Source organism: Achroia grisella, unplaced genomic scaffold (genome assembly GCF_030625045.1).
Source record: "Achroia grisella isolate CSIRO2021 unplaced genomic scaffold, CSIRO_AGI_Agris_v1 utg241, whole genome shotgun sequence".
Lineage (NCBI taxonomy): Eukaryota > Metazoa > Arthropoda > Insecta > Lepidoptera > Pyralidae > Achroia > Achroia grisella.
Genome location: NW_026712734.1, coordinates 2,346,744 through 2,366,737, shown reverse-complemented (window position 1 = coordinate 2,366,737; position 19,994 = coordinate 2,346,744). Strand labels below are relative to the sequence as shown.

Genomic DNA, 19,994 nt, shown 5'->3' with positions numbered 1-19,994 from the left:
AAAAAAATTATTAGCCGATTTGGAGAGCAATACAATAGAAGAAAATGCCAGAGCAAAATGATAACCGTACTTACGTCAATACTCCGCAACACTGCTCAAATTCATTGATTTACCTGAAGTAATTCAATGTTTGTACCAAAAAATGTACAAGCTTAATATGGTAAACACTGGGATCGATTGCAAAACGCAACTATATAAATATAAACTCTATAGTACAGTGAAGATGTTACAAGTGAAAATGTGAGTTTCTTTATTTAATATTTTGTAGAAATATTGTATTTGACATAAATTTTGAGATGTCATTTACAGATCTCAGATCGACCCCACTGTCTACAAATATTAGAACTATAATATGTCCTATCCAATTAAATATCATAAAAATAAATTCAGTATTATCCTTATCATCTAAATATTTAAAGTACCAATACTACCATTACAACATTTTAAAATTTAGGGGGACATCTTTATAGGACTAGCCTAAGCTCAAATATAAAATTTTATCGCTGCCTGACAGTTACTGCTTACGCCACGGAAGGTCGGCCGTCCAGCATTTTGTCGCTTTCTTCAGCACTGCTTAAACTGAAAAAGACATAGTATTCTATGTATATCTTACTGAGATAGACTTTCTACGAAGTCGTTGGCTGTGACAAATTAATCAGAAATTTATCACTATGGTTTCCAGGGGGAACCGCGTCGAATTTCTGGGTATTATGGCTATAATGCTTGAGTTTTGAGAAATTGCAATGGCGTACCACATATTTCACGTCGAGTCGGAAGTCATCAGGTGAGTCGTTAGCTCGTTTGCCATACTAGTGCCATATAACCGATATATTTAATTTTCAGTTGGGATGGCAGTACTTTAGTATGTACTGCCATCCCAACTGAAAATTAAAAGCATAAGATTATATAAGAAATTAAAAAAATAATTAGACGTTGCTTAATTTTGTTTTGTACCTAAGTCCGTTTCGTGTGTGGCAATATAAACTATACTAAATAAAAACATTACATATGTATACGAAAGTTATGTATATTAAATGTGTGACAGCTACAAACCAAAATTAGTCACGGATTTAAGATTGCAATTTTAAACATTTAACAAACGATTTGTGTCGCTCATATCCGTACCTACACAGGCTCTAACATATAAAAGTGCCTCAAGTATTGAAGAGGATCGCGTAAGCTAATTATAAATGGCAATTATGTATTAAAAGATAAAACGAAAATATAAAATGTGTTTATTTTTGAGGAGGACAACGAAAAAAATATGTAAATGGACACTATGTAAGGAATAACAGTGACCTCGCGTCTCGCTTTTCGCACCATTTCCTTGTAATACCCAAGAGTTATAACGGGGATGAAAATAATATAATAATAATTGTGATAGTTCGTTATTCTAGTATATTTATTTCAGTGTCCTATTTTTTTAAAAAGAATACAATGTTGAAGTACTGTTCAGTACTTACAACCTACCAAGAAATGACTAATAATTCAATAGTATTTGCCTTTTTATAACAAGTTTTTATTATGCATTTTATTTATACCGTTACCGTACCGTACTGATTAAAAATCCAAGAAAAACTGTAGTCTTGAAGACTACAGTTTTTCTTCGATTTTTGTTCGATGGCGACGAAGTTAGTTACTGTTACTGATAACTTGTATAACCCAACGTTGGTGAACAAACGGAGACAATGGCCCTCGTGAACTTTAGCCGTCGAACAGCTGTGCGGGTACCGTACACAATAGGCACATAATTAATGTATTACTTATTTTAAACAATACACCATATGGCACTTGTGGTTTCTAAGTGACTAGAAACGTCAAATAAAATAATTGTACTTTAAACCTAACAAAACTATAATGGGTTAAATTTAAAATGGCTATAATGGGATAAAACAAACATACACAAAAATGTTTCATCTTTCATACAAGAAACTAGCGTAGCCTTTTAATATGAAAAACAGTAGTAATAGTACCTATTAATAAAATCTTCGGTATTTGTTCGGTAACAGCTTTTTAATAAATGTTTCCTAGTTCTATTTTATTTTAAGGAAAATATGACTAATGTGAATTAAAATCACGAGATAAACTGTAGTCTAGATATAAAACGAAGTTCAAGCCTTTTCCATACGATGATTGGTAAATTTCTATTAATGTAAATTCTAGCCACAGACATTATTTTGTATATTTGATCCATTGTACTATCTTCTGTATTTTGTTTGAAACTAAACACTCATAAACGTACATATAATGCATCACAAACTACAAAACTCCAATAAGGTTATTGTCCGAATATAAGTATTGAGAAGAAAGTTCTTCAAATATTCCTATATTTCTCGAAATTTAAACATTTCAAATCGTAACGAGTAACTATGTTGAAATACGTATATTAAATCAAAATAAGTCCCCACAACAAACATGTCGTTTCCATTTGTCTCTTTGACTGCGACATGTAGTAGCTATAATAACATATCAATGATTCTAGTACACACCATTCTTTATTGTCCATGAGGTTGCGTGTCTCGTCGTCGGGAGCGGGCGGGGCGTCCCGTACTGGTGCATACTGAGCTGCAACCAGTGGGTCCGTTGAGGGATTCAGAGCTGTGAGAGCTGCGGCTCCACTGGTCGGAGCTTCCTTGCCACCTCCCCATCGAGACGACCAAGCCCATCCACCCACACCTGTAATATTTTCAATAATTGTAAATTACGGGCACCGTCATTACTTTCTATAAGAGAGGTGATTTTCATTTTTTTAAAGGATGCATGGCACGCTGGTGGGGCACCAGTGGAGGATGATAGGATGAGAATGAGATCAGGTCAGTTAGTCTGTTATGACAAATTCACACGTGGAATTTGACACAATCGTTTCCAATGTAAACCGTGTGGAGGTCAACCTAACATAGCACTTTATTAGCCAACTCTTAACCTAACAAGGTTAAGAGTTTATTAGTACTAACAATCCCACTTCCCATTTGAAATTTGAGTTACAGAGTAATTAATGTAAATGGATTAACACTGTTATCAATGCGAGGATCAGAACATATAGACGATATACGTTCTTTTTTTTTCAAGTGGCTTCACTGAAAAACAGCGGTGTAGTGACACACTTCGGCGCCAGCTGAGTGGAGGCCCTTTCAGCTCATAGCAAAATTTTAGTTTTTAAGTTTTCTATATTTTTACTCTTTACTATGATGCTGAATAAATTGTGACTACGCTGATGAGCAATTTATATAAATATATATAGTAAACATACGTATCATTCAATTTCGAGTACTCCAATTTATCTTAAATTGTTGAACCGAAAATCGAAGACGGAAATAACATGCACATTAAAGAGTTGTTTATAGGCATTTTAATGAGTTTCCGGAGTCTCGCTAACACGAGTAAGTTTCACGACTGTGTCACTACGATGTTGAGGTGTACCTATCCTCTAAATATATTATTTTATTTATCGTAATTTACATTTCGTAAGCTGAGTTTACTTATCTCACAATTTCAATTGTTGTATTCAGTAAACTGCGACTATCGCATTAATTATGAATAACATATGAATTACATATAAATTATTTCCTGAAAGATAGGTATTTTAAATCTGAACCCCAGATCAGAGGTCAGGGACTTCATACTTATTTGTATTAATTCTATAGTGATTAACAGTAAAAGTGAAAGAGAAGGATAATTTTTATATTTACGTATATATCTAATAGTCAAATTATAACAAAAACTGTCCGTTTGTGTGTTGCAACAATTAATTTGAATTTTAATAGAATATAATATTGTTTAATATAACTTATTAAATAAAAAGCATATTTCAACCCACGATGTTAGATAAGTTCTTGGATTCTTAATTTTAAAATAGTAAGTATTTAAGAAAAAATAGTACTCAAATATAAATATTGTATACAATAATTACATTTTATTAAAATACACTTTCTTTGCAAACGGGTGTTAATCATCATTATTGTGATGCAAGTATGACTGATGTTTCAAGTAAAATTATTATTCCTCTAAATTCCTAATTACACAGTAGTCACTAACCAGTAAACAGAAGTCCAAGGCAGAGGATCACACCGCCTGCAATTAGGGTCCCCACACCACTTTCAGCAGTATCTGGAGTAATTGGTTCCGGTGTATTAGAATACTGCACCCCACCTGCAATGAGCAGCGCCAAACCTGTGTACAATACAAATATAAAATTAGTTTGTAAACACTATTGAAGGATGTCGTATAAATTAATCAAGAAATAATCTTTACAATAATTGAAGAAGATAGCGTAATATATTTTATTTTACAATAAAGTTTTTAAATCAAAGCACCTCAACCCTTTTCCTCAAAGAAGTTTGACTTGTGCAATGCAATGTCTTTGTAAGAGTTGTAACTACTATAACTTTTTTTTATTGAATTTAATTCCACATTAGGTTACTAATGTGGATAGTTAGCCGCCCAGCTTTTACTTGTATATATAACAAATAGTGAGCATTTCCTTCAGCTCTGGTTTGAATAGTTACGTCACGCAATGACCAGACTTCTTATAATGTCAGGGACGGATTCTCGTTTATTGACGATAATATTAAAAAAGATTTTATCGAAATTGAAGAAACCAGTTTCATATTAATGCAGCGACTGTTAAAACTACATACAAGGTTCTACGGATAGTTAAACTTCACTATAATATTGTAATATGCGACTATAATATTTTATCGTTACTAAATAAAATTGGAAAATCAAAATGTGTACTTTATATAACTGCAACTATACAAATCTTCAACTTACGTCAATAGTGTAGGTCTGTACTCTAATATTATAGAGTGAATTTTTTGGTTTTTTAGTACCATTCTCTAAAACCACCACTTATTTAAAAAAAGTATTCCATGTAGTGTATGTAAGGTACATTTTATCAAATGGATGTTATATAAATTATACATGTTATTGTGTACATTTTTAAACCTTGGCGAAGTTGGGATGGCAGCTAAAGATCTAAGCTATTGCTGGAATATGAAACTTATTTATTTAGTATACTTATGTGATTTTATTCATATACACCCACTCGTTATTGTCTAGAAAAATTGTACAAACTTTCATAACCGGTGCATTCTCCTACGCCAGCTAAAATCGCTTTGTTGATTATAAAATTGAAAAGAATGCTATTTTAATATGTCTATCAGAATTCTTTTAAATACTATCATATATGAAAGTCTCATTGTTTCCGGGAATCTTATAGTAGAAAAGCCCTAATCGAATAAATCTGGACTGACTGACCAGCCGTTGGTAAGCGGCAACCGTCGCTTATATACATGAAGAGCACTATGGAGATCACGGCATCATCGTTATACTGTGGTATCCCACATGCGTAGCCACTCCAAAAGGCTAAAATGTTATTCTTCTGTGAAAACCTTAGAATAATTCCGCCTCACGCAAGTTTCTTGCTCATTCTTCTTGTGAAGAGAATGAATGAGCGGTAAATTAAAAAAATGTGATGAGTAGTGATGACTATTCAAAAGTGGTTAAATAAAGTTTATTTGAATAAAGAATTTTCTATTCTATCCTGTTCTCATTTATTTAGGAAAGGCAATAATAGTAACGGAGGCAATGTAATATTCAAACGAACAGTTTGTCGACAATTCATTACTAATACAAATAACAGGCAACGTATAAATTTAAATAATTAACAATTTGTTTTAAATTTCATTTAACGCAATCCAGCCGTTCATGCGTGCTGTTACAACAAACATACAAACATATTTACAATCAATTCGGAATATAAATAGAAAATATCATCTGTCAAGAAAATCTTTTATAGAGCGTTGTTTGTTCATAAATTGTGACTAACCTCAATAGCTTTCATTAAGTGTATTTATTGTATAATCAGTTTACCTTTATCAAATCAAAGGACAGATTTGAACTCTTATTACTTGTTGTTATAGACAATGCAATGCCCAAATTCAAACCACAAATTTCTATGGTAGATAAGGTCGTTTGTACGTTAGTCGATATACTATTGATCATTTGCGTATTAATTAACTAGTTAAGTACCTAGTTAGTTTAGTCACGCATGACTAACGAAGTTTCAAGTAACTTCGTAGAGTATTCAAAACTAGAAAGAAACGTGATAATCAACATTGCGGCACGTGATTAATTTACTATCGAGACTGGGGGACTGCGGTGAGGAAATGAGAATATTATTTTACGTCTATGTATATGAGTAACTAGTAATATTGATGATAATAATATATCTGTGGTAACTTGCAATATTGTGAAAATAGAGCGTATTACATTATTATATACATGGGACCAAAGCTATATATAAATTTATCAATCGGTGAAAGTATTATTTGCAATCATAATATAATTATTATTAAATTTTAGAATATCATAGGTATTGTATAATAGCTCAAACATAGGTAGATTTTGTGCAAAGTGAGTCGTCTGAGTGGATCTTCGTGGGTACCTTTAGGAGACAGAGATGCCAGTGGAATTATAGGGTAGGGAATTAGGGAGGAATAACCTCTTAGTCTTTTGGAATGGCAAACCATGAGCTGTTACATGATAACGTGATATCCGTCGTGCTATTTATGTATATAGGCGACGGTTGCCATTAATAGTTGCCATAATGCTAGGTGCGTCAGCCTGTTTACCTTTACCCAATACTTATCCAATTACATAAAGTAACGGTTTAGGATTAATGATCAGATCAGACAGACCTACATATTATGCCATATTTGGATATTACTAGAGAGTATAAAATTTAAATATATGTGTGTGTAAATGAATGTAGATTACATACACAGAGCTTTTACACACTGGTACATTGGTTATAAATTATGTACTTACTTGTGATAGTTTGACCATTATGGCACAAATTCGAGTATTACGTGATAATAGCTAATACGATCCTAATAATAACAACAGCCTACGTAGTTTCCTCTAGAGATGATGAAAATATTTTGACTTGCTGCATTGAGTTATATTTTTTTAATATTCATAATACAGTTTTATAATCTTGTAAATTTGACTTGATGGTAAATAAAATTATATAACCGTAAAACAGTTAAAAAAATTCAAACACAATCGTTACACGTCCGACTGTTTTAAACGTATAAAACATATTATGTAGATAGGTATTCAGAAGCATTGATTTATTTTCATTATATTTAGAGGACGCCCTTCAAGGTAACAAACAAACTCACTTTTACATTTGCGTAAATAAAAACGTATGTTTGTATTTTAGCCATCTAGCCTTCCTAAACTATTAATCAAATTGTTGTGAAACTTTCCTTTGAAGTCTTCTGAGAACGCACATTAGAGTTTTAATCCAAAAAGCAATATAATATGTAAATTAATATTCCTATGTTTTTCCTTTATAATCAAATGTTTTGCTTTAGTGAGCTATATATTGCAGTATGACTAAAACTACGATTTAAACAGTATTATTATTATTATGCAATAAAATACTTTTTTACTTTATGAGCAGTGGCCTCTCCCGGCTTCGCTTGGGTATTCATAATGTTGAGTTTTATATATATTAACAGAGCCTATGTATGTTTACTCTGGACTAATATACTTATAAACAGTGAAAGAATTTTTGAAATCGCTGTAGTTTGTTCAATTTAATTAACTCGTAACAATATCCGCCATCTCTATTTATAATATTAGTAGGTACCTATTTATTAAACTTACAGAAATATTAAATAACCGAGTATTTAGTAGTGAGGATTAAGTATACGAGCTCGAACAATATCGGCTCGATTATATTTAATTATTTATTTTTGATTAATTTGCAAACTGCAGTAAGGTAGTTAGTGGCTGGCGAGTGGCGACACACATTACAGCTTTTGTGCCCACACAATACCAATAATACAAACATAATAAACTAGTTCTCTCCACCGCCTCCAACTATTGCTACAGGGTTTCAATTTATTACTGTACACTGGGTCACAAATGAATGGGTATACGTGATATTTGTTTCTTAACATATCTTTGTAGTCATCTTTATGTTTTTTTAAAAGTAAGATCATCTTGGTTTCTCCTGCTATTACTTTATATTTGTCTATTGAAATAACAAAGTATATACTTACTACCGTACCACGCATCAAATCTAGATATAGGTACCCGAAAACAAACCACGGCGTGATTTGTTTTCGGGTACACCTATATCTACCGAAGCGTCGTAAAAATCAAATATTTTACTTGGAATACGAACATTGACCTACTTACCCGACTGTTGTTGCACATGATGTATTAATGAAGGAAAATCGATTTCCACACGACGGAGTATTTATTTTTTTATACTTGTAATCTAATATTAGGGACAAGTTACAAGCTTAAAGAAAGAGAACAACATATACATATGTATATGTAACACGCACAATGTTGCAACGGGTAGTATGTAAAATATTTTTAGACGAGAAATATAGTACATATCATCATGTTTTACCTTGAATGTGAAATATACACCCTACCAAATGCAAATGTGTGATGTCACTTCATGTGTAAACAGGAAATTATTCTGCTGGAACGAATTAACGGTAGGTACAAAAAAGCCATATATCCAGAAAAGCATCCAAATTATACCAGTTTTTTTTTATGGTTTATGATTTTTAAATTCCAATTTAGACAGAAGTCCTTTGGATTTATCTTTTTATATACCATGGCATATTTTATGAATTTAGATAACTTATTTTTTAAATCAAAACACGCAACATGTTATCTGGGTTATAAGGCGATGACAATATAATTAGTCCAACGAAACCGTGCTCCAGCGAGTGATCAATTAATTTGCGGTTGTAGCGCCGCAATTGATCGGTGCGGTGTTCCCTATATTTTCGTAGTAATACGTCAATGCGAATACCTAATGCTTACTAAATAACTCTGCAGTGGAATCTGTGACGTCTATAATGTTTTTCATGACTACTCTATTGGCGTCGGTTAATTGGTGATAACAAGTGGTGCGTTAAATTGTTCACTATTTTTACTTTTTAAGTTAATAAAATTGTTTCATATCGCTCATGTTCAATGTATTTACATACCTAATTAGCATATCCTACTATGAATTGGTCAGGAAACGTGAACCGGTGAAATGTGAATAATTAGGTCACGCTGAATTGTCTGCCACATTGTCATATCCGGTTCATAATGAGACTCGAAAAGGTCCACAGTTAGATACTAGCCCTCATTATATAATTATAATACTAAATATCATACACTTATATATTTAATATCATTTACAATCCATTTAATTTTATAGATATGTTGTATTGTTTAGGATTTTAAGTGTTAGTTGTTCAATCACGACTTTTGACAGATAAATTTAATAAACAGTACATAATAAAATAGTACAATCAAACTTAAAAGTGATAGAGTCGATGTATGTATGCATTACATCTTAGAGGAAAGTAAGATCACTGATCAATTCAATTGCGAATATTCGTCTTCCTTCTTATATCCTATAAATTAAATCAATATTGAATAATAAATCGCTCGTGTATTTATATCGATGATCTAATATTAATAATCTGGTATCTTATATATCTAATAAAGATACTTATAGCTAGAAAATCGTAAGAGTTACCACGAATAGGTATGACATAATAGTAACGTGTCGTGGTTAGGTAGATACATTACGTTGGTTGCATTAATAATGCACGGAGCTTTGTCACGTTTATGGAGCAACTGCGTCGTTTGTACAGAAATAAATTATAATTCGTAAAGCCAGTCTACCTCAAACTCGTTTATATGACAACTAATGAACCTGCATCGAAAACAAAATTGTGCACCACATAAAAAAATAAACGTGAAATGACTGTTAAATGATATTAATTAACAATATTGCAGAATATATCCCATATTATACACAAAAATACATTGTACAATGAATCTCCATGTTTTTTAAATTGATTGAACTCGTAAAGCTTTTAGGTACAAGATTTTTCTCAACGGGATGAGACATCGGCAGAGACAGAGATTTATATTTTGATTTTCAAATGAGTCACTCGTGAAAAGTCCATAAGCAACAAACTGTGAGCTAACACCCGCTGGTTTGATCGCCCACGCTCTTACGCCTCTACAAAAATCAACCACAAAGATTGTGGTCGCTATTTAAAGCGTAACTTGCTAGCAAAGTACATAATAATTTTTAAATTTAAGTCATTAAAGAACTTGAACAATATCCTTATTGTATATGCGCAAATATATACATATGTAAAAATAAAATAAACTGAAAAATCGGTTTGTAATTTTAAGTTAACTTTTCACTAAATACATATGAAAGTTACTTACTTACATATTACAATTTAATTTTAAAAATGTTGTCTGTCTGTTTATACATAAGAGTAACTTTAGCTACAATTTTACAATTTAGATTATTTATTTTAATAAAAAAAAAAGTGAATAGCCATGCGGATAAAAACCCGGGTTAGTAGTTAGGCTAAGTAGTTGCTATAAAATTTAAATAATAATGATTATCATCCTCATCACGACAAACCATTGTGTTGTAGAACTTGTCGAGGGAGTACTACTGCTGGGCAGCCCTTCTCTTTCACAGGTCACCATGTACAAAATACATTTCTATGAATTTGTGCCTAAAAATTTGTGTTGACTTACGAAATCGTCACATTTTTTTTATTATTTTTTCTCCGTGAGTCTTACTTCATCATGACTGTAACATCAGCACACATAAAGAAATTTAACACGATGTTCCCAAACACGTATAAAAATAAAATTCAAGGTTTTATGCTTTTGTTTACGAGGTGACGACACGAGAAAAACAGTTCAATAACTATCTGGCAGTCTAAAGATACATACTCATATAAAACAAGTTAAACAAAAGTATAATTTTATCCAAATCCGAGTAGATTTCAAACTTCATTACGAATTGTAATAAGAGTTTTCTTTGAAAATAATGTTCTTAAATAAACGGTTTAAATATATCGACAACTTCGGACCAACTGTATTACCTATTTAATTTTAAAACTATACTATGGCCGGAATACATTATGATATAACACAATCTCATTTTAGGTCCAGTCTATGTGTACATGGTGAATTTTTAGGTGTACTATATACAAATCAACAATAATGCAGGCATTGTAGTCACCAGTGTTCGGCCGGAAAGTAACAACATACAGATAAAGAGAGTACAAAACTCGACATTTTAAGCCCTGGAGAGTTGCGAAAATGGAGCGCCGCAACGGAACAGCAGTGGGCAGCAGGCACATTAGTGATTCATTCAATTAGAAAACTTTCACTCGTATTAGAGCAACTGGAACAATAAACACCTACGCATATTTTTTATATGTAGGCAGTTCGATTTCTCCAACATAGGTAACCATCATTATTGATTCTTCTGTGTATACATTATTAGTATTTACTAATTGGTTGGGACCGGTACCTTAATGTGGATCACACATTCAGAAATTGTACATATAATATTGTCAGTTCATTTTACTACGTTATGCTAGATTGTAACTTATCCTTTGGCAATAAAATGCAATATTATATTGCATTTTATTTTTACACCATTGGTTCATTGTGAGTGTGATATTGATGAATTGCTCAGATGCCATTAATTGTGCAAATATATAGAGATACTAGAGTTACCATTCCAACAGTTCAAGATTTTCTCAAAAAAGATGGAATGGTTTCGGAGTTTACGTACAATTTTAGTATAGAAAGTATATATTTTTTCACTGAAGGTATTTCATTTTAATATTTATACAAAAATATTTTTTTTAACTATAAAACTTTTTTTTACCGAATCAATTTAGTTTTAATTACTAAAATGAATATCTTCCTTGAATACGTTACATTTTTATTTTAAATGTGAAAAAAAAAATCAGTTTTTCAAAACTCAACAGAATGTGTTAAGTATAAGAGTCGCTGCCATGTTCCTGAAGTTGATTTTTAAATGGTTTTATTAGGTCATGGTCATCAATAGAAATATATTATACTTATATATACGAGTATATGTCGTTCTTCTTTTTAACCTACATAAAGGTGTCTTCATCAGTTAAAAAAATATATAATCAAAAATTATTCGTATTATTTTATTAAGTATTCATGTTTGTATATGTACTGTACTAAAAATGTAACGGCTATACACGTTTACAATAAATAATCATTTATATTTTTATAATAAAAAATACGTTACAGAGTCGTCAATCCGCGTGACAGAGGTGTATTTCATACAATTTAGTTCTTCCTCTCCCTTGCTGGGATTAGCTCTATAGGACTGAGAGATTGCGCGTAAGTCGCCCGGAATCTGTGTATGGAGGTGCATGTGTTTATTCGGTGGCAACTATCAATTACAGTTACTTCTTATTATTTAACTTTTGCGTAATGAGAAACACTTTCATGCCAACCTGCTACGTTTGTATTTTGTGGTAACGTTTAAATATTAACAATTTTGTAAGTAAGATTTACCCCTCCGTCACGCTACTACTTCGTCACAAAAAATTTGTGACGGAGTGGTGAAGTACGTGACGGATGGGTAAAAAATACTTGCAAAGAATATAATATTTATTTTATCTCATCCTTACTAATATTATAAATGCGAAAGTAACTCTGTCTGTCTGTCTGTCTGTCTGTCTCGCTTTCACGCCAAAACTATTGAACCGATTTAAATGGAATTTAGTACGCAGATAGTCTAGACGCAGAGGAAGGACATAGGCTACTTTTTAATGCGTAAAAGGGGTTGTAAGGGGTTCAAAATGGAAATACAAGGTTATCTTTATGCGGTTGAATACTTATTCGTCATCTTTTCATTTCACTATCTAACAACCAATCAACACTTCGCGTGGTTTTGCGCCATTCGCCATCTTTTCATTTCACTAGCTAACAACCAATCAAAACATCGCGTGCGTATGCGCCAATAAGGTATCCATCACAGAGAACAAAACCACAGATAACATAATGTAAAACGAAAGATCTTGCCGGAAACATGACGTTGACGTTTAGCGAAAATATTGTTTTTGACACTTTTTTATGATAAAATCGTATATCGTGTGTATGTGTTTTTTCTTTAAACTTGAAATTGGCCGATTGCGAGACAAATTTGGCCATTTTTTTTATTAATTTGTTTTACGGCTCTGGATACAAGTCCTGTTTAGCCCAACTTAAAGTTTTACAATATAAATTACAAAAATTAAAGTCAATGTCAAATGTCAAATAATAATAAATGTCAAATGTTGTTTCTCTGTTCTGACGAACTTATTAAAAAAAAACTTAATAACAATCACAATTTCTTCACATTCTATTATTTACATTTTTTAAAGAATATTGTGGTGTGGCACTATACGAAATTAAATTATTTACCCATTTTTGTAGGTTATACAGAAATAATGTGTGGGTGTTTATTTAAAAAGCATTAACAAAAAGTTAATAAAGTATAGGTATTAATAAATATATGGTTGTTGTATCAAAATAGAATTTTCTTATTTTTCACTAAAATAAAAACTAACTGTCTTTTTTATAAAATAAATGACCCTTTCATTGTGTCATATATTATGAAACTATTTAAATTATTTAGCTGATTGTAAGAAACAAAATGTTGGTTTGTAGATTAATACTGTAAAATTACTATTTGTACGGAAACGATAAAAATATATTTTTGTGCTGCGACAAAAACTAATATTATAAATGCGAAAGTAACTCTGTCTGTCTGTCTCGCTTTCACGCCAAAACTACTGAACCTATTTGAATGAAATTTGGTATACAGTTAGTCTAGACCCTGAGAACGGACATAGGCTACTTTTTAATGCGAAAAAAGGGTTGTAAGGGGTTAAAAGGGGGGTGAAAGATTGTATGGAAGAATCGTCATTTTTGAAGCTAGAAGCTTGAAACTTATTTTTGAGGCTGTTGATTAAATATAAATAAAAATGACATTCAATGTTTGTAAAAAATTACTCTTAAGGGGGTAAAATAAAATAGGGGATGCAAATTTTTATGTAAATTCGACATTTTTGAAGCTAGAAGCTTGAAACTTATTGTTGAGACTGTTGATTAAATATAAATACATATGACATTCATTGTTTGTAAAAAATACCCTTAAGGGGGTAAAATAAAATAGGGGATGCAAGTTTTTATGTAAACACGTCATTTTTGAAGCTAGAAGCTTGAAACTGATTGTTGAGACTGTTGATTAAATATAAATAAAAATGACATTCAATGTTTGTAAAAAATTACCCTTAAGGGGGTAAAATAAAATAGGTGATGCAAATTTTTATGTAAAATCGTCATTTTTTAAGCTAGAGGCTTGAAACTTATTTTTGAGGCTGTTGATTAAATATAAATAAATATGACATTCATTGTTTGTAAAAAAATTACCCTTAAGGGGGCAAAATAAAATAGGGGATGATAGTTATTATGTAAATTCGTAATTTTTGAAACTAGAACGATGAAACTATTTTCATTGGTTCTTTTGGGGTAGATTTTTAAATACCCCACTAATGTTATAACTGTGAAAGTAAGTCTGTTTGTCTTTCTGTCAGTCTTACGCTCCAAAACAAAACAAAAATTTAAATGAAATTAAAAAATTTAAACACAGTTAGTTTACACCCGGACAAAGAATATAGGGTACTTTTGAATGTGAAAAAAGGATTGTAAGGGGGTTGCAATGGTACGCTGTATGGAAGAATCGTCATTTTTTAAAACTAGAAGTTTGAGACTCATTTTTAGACATTCAATGTTTGTAAAATTTTTACTCTTAGGGGGAGGGGGGGTAGTAAAATAAAATAGGGAATGAAAGTTATTGTGGAAATTTGCTGTTTGTGTGGTTGTGGAAGCTAGAACGATTAAACTTTTTTCTTTGTCTTTTTAGAGTTAGTTTATTAAATACCCTACTGATATTATACATGTGAAAGTAACTTTGTCTGTCTGTTTGTCTCGCTTACACGCCAAAAATATTGAACCGATTTAAATTGAAATTTGAAACAGACATAGATAGACTAGATCCTGAGAAAGGTAATAGGTTACTTTTTAATGTGAAAAAGGGTTGCAAGAGGATTGAAAGGGTAGATCCAAGGTCATATAGATATATCGTCATGTTTAAAGCTAGAAGCTTGAAATTTATTTTTTAGTCTATTGATTAAATATTTATTTTTATTTTTTATCATTTTTTAAGCTAAAATGATGAAACTTATTTATTTGACTTATATTGTGTTAATTGAGTTAAATATTTTTTCATTATTTACGCGGACGAAGTCGCGGGTACAGCTAGTAAAATATAAGAATCTGTTGAAATAGGACCATATAATTTTAATATTTTGTTTCGGAAAAATTATAAAAAAAATGGTTAACTATAATATAGTCTACAACATTAATATTTCTGTGCTAGAAGTGGTTAAAATTGAATTATAGCAAAAATATACTTCTAAAAAACTACAATTGTGACAGAGTGGTATAAGATTAAAAATATTTATTTAGTGTTATATACAGAAGTCTCGCTATGTAAGTTTTCTAAAAGGACCATTTGATTATTATTGTAAAAAATACTTTGCAAGCTATCTGAGTTAAGCTATTTGATACAAAAAAATAAAAGATATTGTGACGGAGGTGTACAATTATTAGCCCAATCCTGCTTTAAGGCCTCGAAAATCTTACAAAATTTGTAAACTTCGCGGCCAACAACTTTTTCAGATAGAATAGACATTCAGCTATCACAAAACATACAAGATTAGACTAGAAAGCGTTATATTTTTTTTTGGAAATTTGAGTAAAAATTTTAAGAAAAAAGAATGACCCATATATGCATGTATGTATATTTATATGGCGGGAATATCAGACAAGCTGACGGAAACTACCTAATGGAAAGACGAAAGCACTATCTGCAAAGAATATGTATTTGAAGTAACATATTGATTTTCAAATTACAGGTCAAGGATTAGGAGAATCGTAAGAATCAACTTGAAAATATAAATGCACCAAAAGTTACAGAAAAATACGAAAGTTTGTAAATACATTCGGATGTTTAAATGTTGTTATGTTAGAATGATATTTATTGAAAATATTTAAAAGAAAACAACAGCATTTTTCCCCTCTGTCTGCAATTCTGTATCTTATATTCATTATAATGGATGTGAGTAAGGCTTTGCGGAAACAACGTAGTCGTAAGGCTCGATGGAGTTTGTCGACCTTCGAGCGCGGTACCCGTTTTTAATGAGTCAGAGTCAAGATTCTACTAGAATTGTTAATAGCGATTGAAACAATTGATTGATTTAATTTTTATTAAATATCTAGCATAATTGGCCACTTGATGGATGTTTGTAAAAATAAACCGATATGTGATGCTTTAGCAGATATTTTTACCCGAATACGGCGAAGCAAAAAGGAGGGTTATGATTTTGAATTTATAATGTTTATTGTAGGTCGAGCAATATTGTTTAACCCGATTAATAAAATTATACTTTTCTAATAGTGTTCTTAATAATATTTTACATACTGTTAAATAATTAAATAAAGAATAATCTTCGCTAATTTGAGTTTATGAGTTACCAATTATTTATTGAGTTTATTGAATTATAAGTAAATAAATTTTTCGATGTGTCTATTGGTCGATTTGGCTGATATAATTTATTATTATTTATATTTGTTACTGATTTTATTTATTACTCCTCGAGGCATGTCTATTCTATAAATTCGTAGGTCTGTGAGATCGTGATCAGATCACGCAGCACGCAGCCACTGGGTGAGTCATTCAGTGTCGGCCGTAGCGCCGCGCTAACACCGGACACCCGACACCATTCACGACCATCACCGCTCATTGTAATCGATACACGGTAGTCCATAGTACATTAGCTAGCGTACACATGGTACACACAAACGAATGCATTATCTTTATTGCTGTATGTGCCACCATATTAACTACTGAAACTGAATATGGCCAGTTGTAAGCATTAAAGGTTATAGTGGATAATTCGTTCAAAACATTTTTAGTAGGTAGTATGTATATTGTTATTGAACTTACGAAAATTTGCCTTCAAATTAAACATCAACAAGTTGTTGTGGATGTGTAAGTTCAAACTACAAATTAAATAAAAGTTAGGTGTACAAAAACAACTTCCTACCTTTGCATTGAATATCAACAGGAGTTTGAGTAGTCTGTGGAATTCTTAATTGAGTGATGATGATATACCTATGTACGCAAGTTCCACTACACTGCTAAAATGTTATTGATATTAGAAGGCAGGAAACAAAAGTCGTAACAAGCATAATATATGCACACAATTTACTTACAAATTTAACAATGATTTATAAAATTGTATGTTTTTGTCTCTAATGTTTTATTTTATGTTTTAGGACCAGTCAATTAAAAGCATTCGCTATCTAATCTATCTAGCTAAAGACTGTATATAAATGTGAGATTTTTGCATAAAAACATAATTCAATATAAATACATTTAGTTTGGGAATATTTCTTTTCTTATAATAGAAAATTGATTTAGAATTGGAAAAGTTATGGCGTAACATAAAGTCAAAAGTTATAAACATCATATTAATTATTCTCAAAAGGTATTTTCAATATATAGTTAGACAAGAAAGAGGCTATTATGTTATAAATTGATATTAAAATGTTGCAAATTCCTCTCAACAGATATTGTTATCACTATATTCTATTCTAAAGATAAGGTTTAAGCTAAAATGTCCTCAATATATGCATTATTCAATTTCATGTTGAACTATTCTTATTTATTTTCATTCAATTATATAGTAATTTAAATTATAAATCATTATTTCCTTAATGATAATCATTACAACACCTCATTATAGTATTGTGAAGGTTAAACAATTATATCTGTATCATTTAACTATCACAGTTCTGTTATACTATAGTACAAATTCACCTCTTATTTATTACATTTTATTAGTTTGTGCCATTAAGTTTATTAAATTATGTGACTAAAAAATTGCATTTTGGATCGGCTGGTTCGGAAAATTTCTTCTTATTTGAAAAGCATGTTCAAAATACCAAGTTCTTCTATTCATGTATTTTCAATATTTAAATACTCTATATCATGAATATTGTAAAAAGTCCTAATATAACATCCTTATGCCCGTTTTTAAAGTCTTCCAAGTTTAAGAACTACTTAAGTGGATGGAAATTCTTTTCATCAATATATAGTTTATGTGTAACAGTTAACAATATTGAGCATGTATTACTAAGATAAATATTTGGTGTTCATACTTTATGAATAATATTATACATAAATTTCATAATACTATTTCTTATAAGAAATGTAGAGAAAGCAAAGGTGATATGTTAAAAGAAAATGATGTAAATTGAAGCATTAGGTGTTCCTAAGGGAGACAGGTATGGTAATATGTATATGTATGTATATATAGTATTGTATATTGCATTTAGCAATGCTTACTGTATTTTAAAAGAAATAAGTTTAAAACAAAGACACAAAATATATTAGAAACACAGGTCATTAAACTTGTATATTGATGCTTGTTGATATTTCTATATGTTTAGTAAATATCTTACCTATGATGAATAGTGTACTCCCCAGCAGGCATAATCCAATTCGTACACAAACTGCTCTGTTGAGGCTACTTGTTACACGACGTGAGAAGTAGCTCATAGGACAATTCCATCTCTGGTCGTTCGGTTGCTGCTCATATGTCACTGTTGTTGGCTGATACACTGCACTTGTGGGCATTGTGGCAATATTTTGAATAATAACAAGAAATCAAAGAAGAAATTCGAATATATCTACTATCACTTCACGAAAAGTTTAACATAGCTTTGATAAAATAAGAAAAATAAAACCTACGTATTAGAATGCGTAGTGTGTCAAGCCTTCAGACAATAAACTTTGTCTTGAATATCACCAATAGTTATAGTAACAATTACACGTAAATAAAATAAACACTTTTTAGCATAAGATAATTTTAAACTTCATTGTATGAGCATATATGTATAATCACTAGTTTATTTTCACTCACGTCGTCAATTTCATGTACAAACGATGGTGCATAAACCTGTTTATTCAATGACAGAACAGAAGATACAGAATAAGTATTATATGAGTGAGGGAATAAGGACTATCTATTCGGTGTTCAACTATTGTCAAAAATATAACTTTTTTATCTGTTTAACGGCTCTGGATGCCAGATCTTTATTTTGATTTCCCCAAACTTACTATATTTTTTATTTTTAATCACTTTTTAATTATGTTTTAAATTTTTAATCAATGTATATTATAAATTTTAAACGTACTCTAGATTTACTTTGATCTAACACCTAAATTAAATTGAGTCCATGAAGAGTAAAGACTGCTGCGAGAAAATCTATGATATTACCGTACTCTGTGGGACGACTTGTATTTATGATCGATGGTTAGTCTGCGCTGCGCATTTGTGTGTTGGTTGGTGTTGGTGTTTTTGACTTGTGGTGTGAGGCCCGCTAATGTAATGTAATGCAAACTTTCCGACAATTGTCGGAAAGTTTGCATTACATTACATTGGTTTTATTAAAATACTGAAAGAAGAATACCAAATACTTTATTTTTACATGGTTCATCAATCCTTTCATCATCTTTCACAAATCATCATCCCTATAAGTTTGTTTTAAATACAAATAGGTACATAAAATATTTTGTATTTGAAATACATGATTTATTTTAATTGAAGCCAAGGATGTTTTATATAGGCAGACCAGTACCGGAGTGGCCATTGGAGGCCGACAAAGTTGTTGTTTCGGTGAGGCTCCGTCGCATATATCTGACTCAGCGATGCCCCGAGCCAGCTTTCGACCTCCTAGGTATCCAGTATACTGGTGAGGTGGTGGATAGCATCGCTGCTCGTCGTAGATACACCAGATATCGTCGTCTGAAACAGGGCCGCGTTGCCGACGTGGAAAGACAGTTACACGAACTGTATAAGGAGAAGAAGGCTCTACAGCTGTCCATCCGCGAGGCTAAGGATGACGTCAAAGAAAAACTCGTGTAGACACAGGACAGGGTGGAAACCATACAGGTTTGTCCGGGGCAAGCTTCGCATCTA

General features: G+C 31.4%; 1 protein-coding gene across 1 annotated transcript; it reads right to left on the bottom strand.

Annotated features, from left to right (window-relative positions):
• On the bottom strand, nt 1–19,015 carry LOC131842601 (uncharacterized). Its single transcript, XM_059191178.1, has 4 exons — nt 18,475–19,015; nt 4,036–4,170; nt 2,490–2,676; nt 1–579 (listed from the first exon to the last, which is right to left on the bottom strand). Exons 1-4 carry the CDS (start codon nt 18,647–18,649, stop codon nt 522–524), a joined length of 555 nt encoding a protein of 184 aa, XP_059047161.1. The 5' UTR covers nt 18,650–19,015; the 3' UTR covers nt 1–521.
• Between the last annotated feature and the right edge of the window lie 979 nt (nt 19,016–19,994).